Source organism: Egretta garzetta, unplaced genomic scaffold (assembly GCF_000687185.1).
Source record: "Egretta garzetta isolate BGI_Z169 unplaced genomic scaffold, ASM68718v1 scaffold69, whole genome shotgun sequence".
NCBI lineage: Eukaryota > Metazoa > Chordata > Aves > Pelecaniformes > Ardeidae > Egretta > Egretta garzetta.
The window spans coordinates 3,547,993-3,562,802 of record NW_009260790.1 but is presented as its reverse complement, the minus strand read 5'-3'; the positions used below and the strand labels follow the sequence as shown (position 1 = coordinate 3,562,802).

Sequence of the window (14,810 nt, the reverse complement as noted above, 5' to 3'; positions counted from 1 at the left end):
CGCCATGGAGCCGGCGGAGGTGAAGGACCGCATCCTGGAGAACATCTCCCTCTCCGTCAAGAAGGTGGGCGGCGGGGCCTCGGTGCTGGGCTGGGGTGGCCCTGGAGACACCCCCCGCATCTCTGCAAGGGCTGTGGGCCTGCAGACAGACCTGGGGACCCCCTCTGCAAGGGCTGTGGGCCTGGGGACAGACCTGGGACAGCCCTGGGGACCCCCTCTGCCCTGGGATGTCCCTGGGGACTGCCTCTGCTGGAGGTGCATGGCTGGGGGACACTCCTGGGGACCCCCCCAGACACACACCACCACCAGAGGTGTGGGGCTAGGGGACAGTCCCTAGGGACACACTCACACACACCCCCCCACCCCCCCCCCAAGGGACGAGGCTGGGGACACCCCAGGGACGCTGGGGGACTCCTTGGGACAGGAGTATGGGGTTGAGGACACCTCGCCATCCCCTCTGCCAGAGGCAGGGGACACCTTTAGGGATTCCTCTGTGCAGGTTTGGGGATGTCTGTGGAGCCCACCTGTGCTGGACATATGAGGTTGGAGGTGTCCTTTTTGCTGGTGCCATGGGACACCCCAGAGGCACCCTCTGGCACTGTGGGGTCACCCCCCAGCTCACCCTGCCAACAGGACACTGCTAAGGTCACCCCTAGGAGCCTCGGTCTGTGCTTCAGTGGGATATACTGGGGTTCCCCGCCCCCAAAGGAATCCCTTTTTGAAGGATTTCTTTCCCCCGTGGACAGGACTGGGGGGATCCTGGGAGGATCCCTTTTCCTGGGGCTGCATCTGAATGAGTCCAACGTGAAACCCTCCTTCCAGAGGTCCTCCCTCCAGCCAGGTGTACACTGCGGAGGGTGCAGGTTGGAGGGGTAGGACCTGGAAACATCTCCCCCGTGGACACGAGGGACATGTGGTTCATACTCGTGGGTTGGCCATACCCTGGTCTGCGCCCTCAAAACCAGGGCTCTGAAGACATGTGCCATCATACCTCATCTCTCAACCTTGTCCTGCTTGCCCCTCATTTCTCCTTGCCCCTCAGCATCTTCCGCTGGTGAGAGCGTGTCTTAAAGGCCATGCCTTTGGTGGGGAGCATCTGCGTGCCGGCATGGAGGGGACCAGGACGCTGGAGTCGTTTGGGGCGGTCACAAGAATGAGTTGTAAGAACGTGCTGGAAGTTTTGGGTTGGGCCACATGTCCTGCCTGATGCACATGTGAGTTCCAGCCATCTTGAGAAGGAACACAGGCTCTGTTTGAGGAGGTAAAGGGACTCTTGTTTCAGTTTTCATCCCAAGTTTTGGGGGATAGGAGGCTTTCTGGACTTACTGATACTTCTCCTCATGCTGGGTTTCCGCTGCCTTGTGGAATAGTTCTCCTGTGATCTGCAATGTGTCCTGACAAAGATTCATACATGAAAACTTGTCTTACAAAGACCATCACGAGTGAATCCCCGGCACTATTAAGGAAGGGATGGCCTGACATCACCTCTGGGATGTAGGATGGATGTGGAAACCTCTCCCAGCCTTTCTCTTTTCTTCCACGGGTGATCCTGTCCTCTGGTCTCTCACCTTCCTGTCCTCTAAAATTAAGGATAATCTTTTATCTACCTGGAAACCAGTGGATGCTCAGCCTGCTCCAAGCTCTGTTACGATGCTTTGCAGTGCTGACCTAACTGCCTCAGTTTCCCCATACGTGTGAGGATATTCTACATGCCACACAGGATTTGTTGGACATAATTTATTTGCATTCAGAAAATCCTTGGGCATCCCTCTTGGAAATGCTATAAAAACAACATGGTAGTTATTTTAATTACTATTGCACTTGAACAGGACTCATCAACTACAGCTCTGCCGACACACCTCTGCCTAGACCTCCCTCAATCTCTGCCAACTTTTATTTTGGTCCAATGGTGAAGAGGGATTTGGGGATTTTTCAGTGCTCCCCCTTTTGCTTTCCTGTTCAGTTCAGAGTGAGAAAGCTCAGAGAAATGTATGAACCTACGTGAGACTTCAGGCTGACTTATTTATACCATCCCAGCAAAACCAAACTCAACCACATGGTGAAAGTCCAGCACTGGCACACGCCTGCTTTTTACCCCCAGGATGCAATTCTCCTTCCTTGGGGACATCGCTTCCCTTCAGCTATGGAGCTGCTACCTTTTCTCAATGCTTTCCTGTCTGACTTCAACCCTCAAGTCCCTGATGTTTCTGTTTTTCTCTGTGTTAGTGGGAAGAGTAAACTAATAGGTTAGGGGAGCAGGTACACCCTTCCCACACCTGGCTGCGCGCTGGGAAATCCTGCTGTCATTCATCCTCCTCTCCCTACCTCTGGGCCCCTCTTGAGTAACTCCTTGTTGCTGGGATTGTGTCATACGGCGTGGAGGAGTTTTCCAGGTCCCTGGCCTCTGATTTCAAAAGCTTCCTAGCTGTGTAGGTTGCTCGCTCTTTACTTTCACCATTGTTGCAGGTTTGAGTTGTAGAGCAGAGGGTTTGGATGCGTTTGTGGTGATGTGCACGCCTCTCCACTCCACTTTTCGGCCAGTTGATGATGGGTTTTCTTTTCTCAACTTCAGACCCAAAGAGGATTTTGTGGACTTTCAGCAGTCCATGGACTGCAAGTCGGATATTATTTTAGAAGACAGCCCAGACTAAACCCCACCTCAAGATTGGGTAAACTGGGGCAAACTGCCAGGTACCTGGTTACAATGTCAGGCTTGGAGTAGCAGCAGCAGAAAACAATACCTTATTTTCAAGTGGCTCAGGGAAAACCATCCAGATGCTTGTCAACTTTCCTCTGCCTCTGATGGGGAATGCAACAAGCAGCAGCACAGCCTTGGGCAGGGTTTGTGCCATGGAGACCTGTGGCTGTGACTTTACCTGGCTGGGACTTCAGTTTCTCCAGGATGCTTCTGAATTTCAGGAGTGGGAGGTCAGAGCACAAGCAGTGAGTAAGTTCTGTACAAATCGACAGCAAAAACCAGTGCTTTGATTCCAAGCGAATCCCTCAAGCGCCAGTGAACAGGACTGTTTATCTCTTATTTTCCTGGGAATACACAAGGGAGGGAGCACAGCTAGAAAAGGCAGGGATGCAAACCTGCTTGGAGAGGGTGATGACAAACCTGTGGGTTTCTCTGTGTGACACCCAGGCGCCAGATCTGGGCCCTTCACGTACTTCACCCGTATCTGAGATCAGCGGTAGCTTTGCCATTGACTGCAGAGGTGTGAGATCAGGCCTCGACTGCAGAGAGGCAGGACATCTAATTTAGGCACCCAATAAATTGTCCCCTGCAGCTGGAGAGATATCAAGAGGCTGCTGCTCTTGGTGGCTTCAAGGAGAGGTTGGGAGAGCTCAGCAGTAGCGAGTTAGGTCCCTGCTTCAATTCCGGCACACATCCATGGAAATTGTGAGTGTGGTGTCGATTTCCCATCTACAGCTTCTCCTCTCTGTCCTCCCTGGGATACAGAAATTAATTCAGAGGGCAATGCTTTCTGCTCTGATTACATGGACAGTGTGATGCTATGGAGCTCGTTGCTTCTGTCTTGTGACCGTTTCTTTTCCCCTTGCCCTCCTCCTCTTCTGTTAAGAGGGCCAGTACAAATTACTGTGCAAATTGATGCCTAATCCCTTTTTTCTTTCTTTTTGTTTTTTTTTTTTAAAGAATTAGAGCTTTATTGAGGCAGAAGGCTGGAGATGGGCTTGTTATGGCTCCGTGTGCATTCACCGCTTACTGTGCATCCTCTCCCAGTGGGGTGCAGACCCTTGATCACTCAAGTGCTTGTTTTCTTCTCGGAGAGATTACTGTGCGTGGCAGCAGTGGGATGAGAGCTGCCTCCTGGTGCCTCCCAGTTGAACTCTTGCTGTGATAAGCACACTAGAAACGCCAGCAGCTTCATATCCATCCTTGGCCAACCATCTCCTGGTAGCTAAGAGCTACCACAGGTGACCTGGTCCATGCTGAAGCTGGCAGCTCTTGCTGGATTTCTGTGCCCTCCTGAACATTGCAGTGGGTTAAGGAGAGATTTATTGCTGTCCTGCTTGTGATTAGGTAGCGAAAATGCAAAGTCCTTTAGCAGTCCTTGTTGTTGGCAATTCCGGGACCTGAATTTAAAATCAGAAGAGATCAGAATCCAAGGTTTTGGGGCTCTTCTCTGTTTTTCAGGCTTTCCTACTGGCTTTGAAAGACATGCATTCCCATGAACGCTAGAGCAGCTGATCCTTGGTGTATGTCAATCAGGTGGAGTGATGTTTTTTGCCCATGTTGCAGGAGCTTTTGCCAGAAACTCTGGCTCTGCCCTGTTTATGCGTGACTTTGGGAAGGTTTCTGCTTCCTCCACAGTGAATTAATGCTGCGCCTTTTTTGCTTGTCTCCAGATCAGATTTTCAGCCCTGTACCATTGAAATGCCTTTGCAGTCCCCCAGGCTCCCTGAGCTCTGCCTTGCAGGGTCTCTGCTTCTCCTGCACGGTGAGGGCGGGTAGATTTGGGGATGGCTTAGTGCCCCTGTGTCCTGGAGAGGAGCAAGTAGCTCTGGAGTGGAGCATCCTTCCTCATATTACATAGGGAAAGTGCTCATCTCTGGCTGGGTGAATTTATTTAGCCCAGCTGCCGTGACACAGAGGTGGCAATTCTGGAGATGTGAAAATAGTGACTTGCCTTCTGCTTTCCGTGGAGGGGCACCTCACTGGCTCTAAGACTACAGGGGGTTTTATCTCTGCCAGGGTATTTCCTCTCGCTCATGTTTGCTCCAGGCCACATCCACTATTGCTGCGGGGAGCACGCAGCAGGGATCGATGTCGGTACCCACACACCGCTCCCCTTGGCAGTCCTGGTGTGCCCCTTTGCTGTGTGTACCAGGTTTGCCAGACTGCCAGAAGCCCGTGGCTGAAGCTAGCAGCAATCTCACGGAGCTTGCAAGGCGGCTGTGAAGACACAAGGGTTGCTCAGGTGCTTTAAGAAGTCTGTGAACACTTGCAGCTCCAAAACTGCATATTTTGGTGGTCCTCAAAGGTCTTTGCCACTGTTTGACGAGCGAACAAAGCCGTTTGCTGTGGTTCTGCTGAGACTGCAGCCTTACTTGAGTATTTCAAGGTTCATCTCTCTTGAAACTCCTCATGCTGCATCCTGACACAGGCTTGGTGATGATACGAGGTTCATCATCCACAGTTGCGAGGGGATTGGATTCTGCGGGTACCTAAACTGACGTTGTCTCTAATTTATACCCAGAGGAGGTGTTTCTCAAAACCGGCTCTGGATCTGCTGGTGGACAAGGCTATGATAGACTTTTGGGGAGAAAAGGAGGAGGAAATGCAGTAGTGGGTTTTGTACAAGGAGCTGAAGAAACGCCTCTGAGCCTCTCTGCCTCCGATTGCACAATTTCAGCAGCTGTTGAGCAATTTCAGCTTTCCTTACCTCTGATGTCCCCGGTCCAATAGGAGAAACCGAAGTAACTGCGAGCCAGACTCGGTTGATGGGGGGGAGATTCAAAGCCAGTGTGTGAGTAAGCAGCAGCTATCTGGGAAAGCAGCACCGTTACCAAGATTTGCAGGGCACAAGCACCCTGCGCTCGCTTGTTTTGGTGTGTTTACCACCCAGATGTGGTTTTTCCTTCCCATGGAATCCATTTTTTCTGTTGTGCCGAGCATGTGACCTTTCTGTCTTCCTACAGTGAGTGCAGGGATCCTGTTCCACAAGCAGCCAGCTCCGTGCCTGTCCCCTGCTCTGTGCACTCTGCTCGCTATGACAGAGGAATGGGATGCTCCATGCGATTTGCAAGGTGTCACTACTGGAAAAAATTGCATCTTTGGCTGAGCCACGCACAGGTCCAGCCTACTGCAAGGTTTGCTGCTCAGAAATAGTGAAGGAAAGCCCTGGAAAAGCCTTGGGGCTGTGGGAGCTGATGAGTGTACATGTCCCAGGAGGTGACAGCCTTGCTGGCGCTGGATGGCAAATGCTTCAAAGCTCTGCGTTTCGAGCCGTGGAGAATCTTTGCTGTGGGTTTCAGCTTCACCTATTTCAGGCTCCTGTCTGCAAGTCATGAGCATGCTCTGTTTCTCTCTACCTGTGGTGCCTTCAACGTGCTGATGCCCTGAGCGTGCCAATGTATTTCATCAGAAAAGCCACAAGACCCAGGCGAGGTGTACCAAGTCCGGGATGGGAAGCTGAGCGCTGAGGCTGGTGCTGGCTTGGAAGCTTGTTATAAGAAATGTTAAGTGACATCATGTACGCAGCCCCCAAACTGGCCTGCTAGAGCTGAAGTTTTAGGGCTTTGTGTTATCCAAGTGTACAAGAGAGAATAACACCCCTGCCTTGAAATTCAGCCTGCTTTTATGGGTGCTATGGAAGACTAGGAGTTATACAGGCAGAGTACTTCAGCCTCCTCTTTATCCATTTGCAACTTAATGTCTGTACTCCCCTAAGCAGGTATGAGTGTGACGGTTCTTATGTGTCTGTCCTGTCCCTTCCCGTGGGGTTGAGCTGCCATTGCTTGCTTGGGACAAGGTCAGTCGCTCCCTGGAGCTTCTGGCTTGCTCCTGAGGGTGCTCAGCTCCATGTGCAGCCCCAGACTGAGTGCCAAGACCCAGAGCTGGCTTCTTAATCAGCATTTTTTTAATCACGTTGTTAGACAGCTTTGCAAGCTGAATTCACAGGAAACCACATGGGTTTGCTCTCGCTGCAGAGGGTTATTCTGGCTGTGCAGTCCGGTAGGTAACATGCCACCATCCTTGTCCAGTTGCGCAGCGTGATGGAAAAGCAAGTGCTGGGAGCAGGCTTGGGAAGGGTTTTGGGTCTAGCAAAGGGTTTGCATCTCCAGCTGCCTGCCTGGATGGCTCACGAAATACTGCCCTCAAAGAGAACCACCCACTTGATAGCTTGGAGAAGGTGTTTTTCCAGCCGCTGCGGAAGACGTTGAGAGGACAGGAACTGAGGCAGAAAAAAGGCTGCTGCAGTTTCTGTTACGTTTTGGCTGTCCACTTGCTGCTTTGTGGTACTGTTTTGTTTGCGTTCCTGCAGATGGGGAAAACCCCTTGCCAGTCCATGTGCTGTGGGAGGGAAAGCAGGTTTTGAAGCGCCTCTTGCCTTTCCCATGCAGCGAGTGCCGTGGTCAGGGAGCCAGGGGAATGCAAAGGGTGCCCAACTGGGCTGTTTGCTTTTCTTTCTCTGTGTTTGTCCTGCCAGGGAAATACCATGCAGAACAAGGGAAATGAACTTGGTGTTGGGAAAGCTGCTAGTGAAACATCTGCGGGACAGATTTACGGAGGGGAGATGGAAACTCAGTTGGGTTGTGGCCAGCTGTGAACAGGTCAGGAGGCTGTATTTCAATATTTCGATAAAATTGTAGAAATACTGGAGAGATTTCAAAGGAGAGCTACAAGAATTATTAGAGAATGGATTTTACAGTGTGGCTGCCTGATTGTTTTTTTGGCATCTCTTGCAACACAGGAGCTCTGCAAATAGGCCTGGAGAGCTTCACACTCATTGAGACCGGGTGCAATTAGTAGGCTATAAAATTGTGCAAGGAATATCCTTTCTCCAGCGTGCCAGAGTGGGGTGTGGTGTATCACTAAAAAAAAAGAAAAAAAAAAAAATCAACTCATGGTTGATAAACAGCAGTTAAATCCACCTTCTCCTCGATGGGGACGAGGTGCGATCATTAGGAGTGCAAACCCCGTGTTCCCCTCAGCACAAACCAGCTCTCTGTCCCATTTGGATGAATGCCCTTCTGCTCTGCTTTCTTCTCAAGTGTGCTTAACTTGCCAGCCTCGAGTGTTTGGGCTTTTGCGATCAGTTCACCAAAGCAGGTTCTGTCCCATGCTGTCGCAACACCAGTGCTCAGACCCAGTTGGGACTGCAGAGTGGTCTCGATGAATGGCAGGGATGCCTTCTGCATGCCGACAGCACTTATTTTGGCCACAGGAATGTCTATAAATAGCTCCGGGACAGGCCTCGAGACATTCTCTGTGCCCCACACGAATCCTCCATCTGAGCCAACCTTCAACCCTTCCTTCTGGTTTTGGAGTGCCGAGGAGACGAGGGGAAGAGCATCCCTCCAGAAAACCCAGAGATGGCCAATGTCACTTTTGGTTGATGTTTTTTTGCTTGCCTCCTTCCTGATTTTCCCTGGCTCCAGCCCGGCTCACTGCCCAGGTATGTCAGGGAGCTACTTTGTGGATGCTTCATAAAGTTTGGTCACCACCTCCCAAACAGGTCCATCTGCCACACTGTAATTAGGGAGAGGTTTGTTTCAAATTATTCATTTGTGTTTTATAGCAATTTACAGGAGAGCAGTAAACACTCTGTATTTTTGCCATATTTTCAGGGCAGTGCCACATCACTCCTGCCTGTGCTGTGCAATCAGGGTCAGATGCTGGGACCACCCATGGTCTGTGCCTATGCCCTACGATGTTTGAGGTCTTAATTCCTACAGATTTTGGGCGAGGTGGATCTTGGAACAGGCCAGTTTTGGGAAATTATGCAACTGGATTTTGTTCCCCAATTGGGAAAGCTATTCCATCGTACTTTTCCTCCATGCGTGTCTTCACCTTTCTTCCCAAGCCAAAAACACCTCCCCACCAGCTTTTGCAAGTCGCAGCCTTTCGCCACTCTTGCTGTAGGGATGACTCCACCCAGGAGATCCCGAGATTTGTTCTGTCTTGTTTTCTCCTTGGAAACGTGGTAGCTCGGTGGGGATTTGCCTGGTCTCTCCTGCCGATCTCTTTCTGGGGCTTGTTGTGCTCCAGCAAGCCATGTGTGTCCTTTGCTTGGGGCTCTAAGCTGTTGGCCCTGTTTATTTTGGAGGGATGCTGGAAATGGCACCGTCCCTTGACACTGCACCATCCGGGGCACGTGGTGGCTCATCTTTGTGCACTTCCCTGTGACCAGCAGCTCCTAAAATGCTGTGACTCGGAGCGTCCAAATCCAAATCCAAAACTGCTGAGCACACGTTTGCCGCTTGCAGGGTCCTATGTGCACAGGGCTGTTGTGACCCCATGTCTCTGAGCAAAGCACAGTCGCTCCAGCTTGTCCACTGGCTCCTGACGTTGCAGAGGGGCAGACTTGAGCCTTTTGGGGTAGGTTTGCTCTGGATGTCGCTATGGGGCTGGGTTTTCCAGCAGCCTCCCCAGGAAAGGAGTGCAATGCAGGGGTAGGTGGTTTGCTCAGGGCAGGAGGCTGCATGCTCCTTGCAGAGCAGCTAAAAGTAACACCAAGCCTTAATATAGCACAGAATGAGCCCTTCCAAACCTAGGTCCCTTCCTGGGTGGAAGATTTGTCTTTTCTAGGGAAGAGAAATCTGTTTTTCAGAAATTCCCTGGTGCTTCAGAGATGTTGAGGTGAGACAACCACCGTTTCCTAACGGTTTGCATCCTCTGATGAGGATGGTCAGTCCATGTGGCAACAGAGAGGGTTGGGAGCTGTGAACTGGCTGCAGGAAGGACTGTGACAAAGATCTAAGTTATTTTTGGAGAAGGAAGGAAAGAAAAAAGAGGAAATGCTTCTATTTGCTCATCTCTTTCGCTGCCCAGGCTTGGAGTCCCTCTGTCATGGAGAATTCCTCCAGTCGGTGGCACAGACAGGCTCCAGGTTCCCTCCAGATGACCTCCCCGAGCTGTGTGTGCAGAGCTGGCTCCGTGGCTCCCTGTGCTTAGTGGTAAGCTCATGTAGGGCCTGCTTATTTTTGTTTTCCCCTGGCTGTCTCCCACAGCTGCATTTCCTTGAGGGAGCACAGAGCCTGCAGAAACACCCAGGACAGCAACCCTCCTCTGAGGGTACCACAGCTCTCTGCAGAGGCAACAGCCTGGTTGGGACAAGCTGGGAATTTCTGCCTTCAAATCCTGGCTCACGTCCCATATGGCTTTGCTTCCTGCCTCAGTTTCCCCAAAATGGGAAATTTTAGTGAGTTCCAGAGAGCTCTTGGAGAACATCCTCCACGGTTCCATCAATCTGTTGCCAGAAGGATAGGGCTCTAAATTATGACTTATTATAGTTGTTGAATATTGGGATTTTAGGGCATTCTTGGGTCTGGGCTGCCTATTAATAATGTAAATCTTCTGGGACAGCTTCCTCCCAAAAATGGATAAGAGCTGCTGAGCTGAAATGCTTTGGGTCTCACCTGGGTGTTGTGAAAAAGTCTGTGCATCACCAGAGCACCCACGGGTGGCTCTGCAAATGAAACGTTATTGGGTATTTCCTTCCCCAGGGGATTTACCTTCTGGACTAGATGGGACAGAGACAGGCTGAAACTGCGCCATGCGATCGGACAAGGGAATTTGGCTGCGATTATTCTGGCTCAGCAGTTCTTTCCCACGTAAGGGCTGGGATCTGCTCCGTGCAGGAACATGCCTGGCTCTCCCATCTTAACCTGAGAGCTCCAGAGAGAGTCAAGGTCTTCGTGGTGTGGGAGCTGGATAGGTTCATGTTTTTAAGAGGGTTGTTGGGAACAGTTCCCCAGGCGCCGTGAGGTGTTCTCTGTCCCCTTGATACCTTTTACATTGAGACTGGATGTTTTTTCTAAAGGAACTTCTCTGGCTCTAGTAATAATTCAAGAAGAGAAACCAGTTTCTGGGGACAGGTCAGACTCGACAAGCATGACACCGTCAAGTTTTTGGTTTTTAAATCTACCATCTAACTGGTGAGGTTTGGCAAAGACCTATCAGGTCACGGTAACATACGTACAGGTGATGCGTTGTCATGGCTCGACTGAATTGTGCTCGCTTGTCACCAGCCAGAGCAAATAAACGTGGCATATGCAGCTGAGATTACAACCTGGGTGAGTAATCTCCCTGCCTGAACGCCGAGTATGTGTGAGACGGGGACCTAAATAGATCTGTAAGCTCCAGGGGCAGGAGGAGGCCGGTGGGTCAGCTGGGAAGGGATATAGGATTTGGGTCTAAGGGGATTTCTAGGATTTCTATCAGGCTTTGCAGAAGCAGAAAAGCAATTTACACTGCATCAAGCCTCCAAGAGCTGTTGTCAGCAAAGCACAGGGCCAGCGCTGACTTCAGAGCTAACTTTGCAGCACGAACGGGTTAACCGAGGATGAGTCAAGCTGTCCTGGTTTTTGAGAGAGCGGCGGTTACATGATGTGATGCGTGGTAGCGATGTAGCCTCGCCCCAGCAGAGGGAAACAACTCAGGATTAATTGAGCTGCCTTTGTCCCATATGCATGTCCCTCCATCGGTGTCTGCGCCGCCCTCTGCGCCCTCTGAGTCCCTGCTGCTGTGCAGCCAGGCAATCCGTACCAGCCTGTGTTTGAAAGTCTGGGGCGGCTCTCAGCTGCCTGGCATCAATACCCAGCATCGCGGCGGTCACTCGAGCCGCCTGTAACAAGAAAACCTCTGTCTCTTCCCGGGATGTTGAGACTGCGCTGAGACTTCACACAGATTTAGCACAGAGCATGCGTGCTGCAAGAATGAGGCGCCTGGGACTCAGAGCATCTTTTATACCTGGAAGCAACATCTCTCCCCAACCGGGGTTTCCCATGGCCAGAACCTGAGACCAAGGAAGGGACTCATCCATGGCAGAGCCAGAAACAGAGCACAGAGCCTTGATTTATTTCTGTTCAGAACCGCTTTGCAATGGCTGGGCCGCTGCAGAGGAACCACCAAAACCCCGCTGCAGTGTTAGCTGTAAAGGAGGAGGCTGTGGACCTCAGCCCGCCTGCCCAGCAAACAGGGAAGTTGGTTGTGCAGCCGCAGCCATGCTGCTGGCCTGTCTCTGAAAAGTGCACAAATCTTTGTGGGTGAGGTTCTCGCTATGAGTTACTGCCTTTAGGGTGCTCTTAAAACCAATTGCTACACCCTGTAAGTAACCTGCATCAAGGTTTAGCAAGCTGAGAGATTAAAAAAAGGTATTTAACGCTGGCTGTGAGTGTGTTGGCATCTCCATCTGCCTCCTTAGTGGGCTGCAGAAGGGCATTTCAGCCATCCCATCTCTTCTTTTTGCAGCTGCAGAGCTACTTTGCTGCCTGTGAAGATGAGACGCCGGCCATCAGAAACCACGACAAGGTCCTGCAGCGGCTCTGTGAACATCTGGACCATGCTCTGCTCTATGGGTAAGTGTGAAGCCTGCCTCTGGGCTGCTGGGGTGCTTTTTACCCTGCTTTGCTGGGAAGCCATCTAGGCAGTAATTGGGATAGAATCATAGAATCATAGAATGTTTAGGGTTGGAAGGGACCACTAGTGGTCATCTAGTCCAACCCCCCTGCAGTGAGCAGGGACACTGCTAACTAGATCAGATTGCTCAGAGCCCCATCCAACCTGGCCTTGAATGTTTCCAGGGATGGGGCCTCCACTACCTCTCTGGGCAACCTGTTCCAGTGTTTTACCACTCTCATTGTAAAAAATTTCTTCCTTACCTCTAGCCTGAACCTACCCTGTTCTAGTTTAAAACCATTTCCCCTTGTCCTAACACAGCTGGCCCTACTAAAAAGACGTTCCCCATCTTTCCTATAGGCCCCCTTTAGGTACTGGAAGGCCGCAATCAGGTCTCCCCGTAGCCTCCTTTTCTCCAGACTGAACAAGCCCAACTCTCTCAGCCTGTCCTCATAGGAGAGGTGCTCCAGCCCTCGGATCATTTTTGTAGCCCTCCTCTGGACCCGTTCCAACAGTTCCATGTCCTTCTTGTGCTGAGGGCTCCAGAGCTGGACGCAGTACTCCAGGTGAGGTCTCACCAGAGCTGAGTAGAGGGGCAGAATCACCTCCCTCGACCTGCTAGCCACACTCCTCCTGATGCAGCCCAGAGTACGGTTGGCCTTCTGGGCTGCCAGCGCACATTGCCGGCTCATGTCTAGCTTTTCATCCATCAGTACCCCCAGGTCCCTCTCGGCAGGGCTGCTCTCGATCCTTTCTTCCCCCAGCCTGTATTGATACTGGGGGTTACCCCAACCCAGGTGCAGGACCTTGCACTTGGCCTTGTTGAACCTCATGAGGTTCACACAGGCCCACCTCTCCAGCCTGTCCAGGTCTCTTTGGATGACATCCCTTCCTTCTGGTGTGTCAACCTCACCACTCAGCTTGGTGTCATCCGCAAACTTGCTGAGGGTGCACTCGATCTCGCTGTCTAAGTCATTGATGAAAGATGGAGATAATGAAGCCCTTGCTTAACCTTCCTCTGCGCTTCTTTCTTCTTCCAGCCTGCAAGATCTTTCCTCGGGCTACTGGGTGCTGGTTGTTCACTTCACCCGCCGGGAAGCCATCAAACAGATAGAAGTGCTTCAACATGTGGCCACCAACCTGGGACGCAGTGAGTATTCGCAGACGCTGCCCCTGCTCTGAGGACAAACCGCAGTTTGGGGATATCTGGCAGGAGGCTCGGGCAGGTCGTGTGGGCTGCATGTTCGAGCTGCAGGCAGATTGAGGGAGCCAGCAGGCAGCTCCCCGCTGAGTCTGGGTCGCTTTGCTCAGGCCAAGCCCTGCTGTAACCGCATGACAGCTCTAGAAATGATTGCACAGTGTCTCAGGACCGGGCATTGGGTCAGAGACGTAGCCCTGCTTCTGCTGCCATGAAACCAGAGATCTGCTGGGCCGTGCTCTTGGGAAGGGTTTCTGGCAGATAGATGGGAGGCATCACCTCTCTCGCCCCAGAACATCTCGCTGTAGCTGTCGTTTGCCCGATGCTGCTTCTCCCCTGCTGCAAGTTGTCTGTAGCAGATGTTTGGGACCATCGAGGCCGCTTTTGATGCAGGACGGTGCCCAGAGACTTCCTCTCTGCCTGATTATCCCAACGCCCTTCATCTCCCAAGCCCTGTACCGGTGAGAGCGGAGCTGAGCACAGACTCCACCATCACCTCTCTCTGCACCAGAATTTGTGTAGTATCTCAAATGGTACCTGTGCTGATTTAGAGCTATTCTCCTTCTGTTTCTCCTGTCTCCTGATCCCTGCTGGAAGTGCCGGCAGGGCTCCCATCTCGCTGGAGAGACACGGTTGTGTGTCTGCTTCTCAACCAGTTACGACGCAGTCTTTTATTCCTATTCCACTCTGAATCACAAATCTTCCCCTTCATCTCCCACTGATGTTTTTCCCCACAGATTTCCCCAATGGTCAGTTGCTCCCCTGAAATGATACAAATGCAAATGAGTGATCTGACGTGTTTTAACTGATTCGTCTTTATTTCCAGGCTTGCTTTGCTTCTCAGGCGTTTCCCCGCAGATAAATCTCTCTGTTGCTTTCTTTTCAGGCCGGGCATGGCTGTACCTAGCCCTCAATGAGAACTCCTTGGAGAGCTATTTGAGGCTGTTCCAGGAGAACCTAAGCCTGCTGCACAAGTACTATGTCAAGTGAGTAGCCCAGCCCATTCTCGTTTGGGCACTGGTTGGCCTCCCTTCATGTCAGAAGCAAGCCCTAATTTTCCAGTGGGGAACAAGCAGTTGATCGTTCCTTGTGGGTTTTGCAGAGGTTTTGCATGATTTATTTAAAGGTCCCAGATGTGGACATGCTGTCCTATATAAGAGGGCCTGCAAGCATCTCTCTTAGTTACTGCTCTTACTCCCAGTCCCAGATGTGCCCTTTATATTCTTGCATGTTTTGGAAGAAGCTGCTGAGCTCTTGTCCGGGGACTCAGCTCTGATGGATACCTGGAAATCTGGCTGTAGCTCGGTTTGGGGACACCATGTAGTGGATGCCTGACTGCTCCGAGCCACACATATCTGCCCATAAGCTCTGTCATTGCTCTTAGGAAGAGGAGAACCAGCAGGCTGACAGCTCTGAGGCTGTTTATGCAGCAGCTCAGAGACACACTGCCAAGAAAACAGAAGGGTACTTGTAGCTATTTCTTCTCTTTCCCACATCTCTAAGGCTCTTCTGTTTTATCCATGC

The 14,810-nt window shown here is 51.5% G+C and overlaps 1 protein-coding gene across 1 annotated transcript in view; it reads left to right on the top strand.

Moving 5' to 3' along the window:
- Positions 1 to 4: 4 nt before the first annotated feature.
- Positions 5 to 14,810, top strand: part of PLEKHM2 (pleckstrin homology and RUN domain containing M2) — a 28,481-nt gene continuing 13,675 nt past the window's right edge. The window contains exons 1-4 of the mRNA XM_009646491.2: positions 5 to 64; positions 11,942 to 12,048; positions 13,129 to 13,238; positions 14,173 to 14,273. Coding sequence (XP_009644786.1) covers positions 5 to 64; positions 11,942 to 12,048; positions 13,129 to 13,238; positions 14,173 to 14,273 — 378 coding nt within the window. The remainder of the gene's footprint in view (positions 65 to 11,941; positions 12,049 to 13,128; positions 13,239 to 14,172; positions 14,274 to 14,810) is intronic.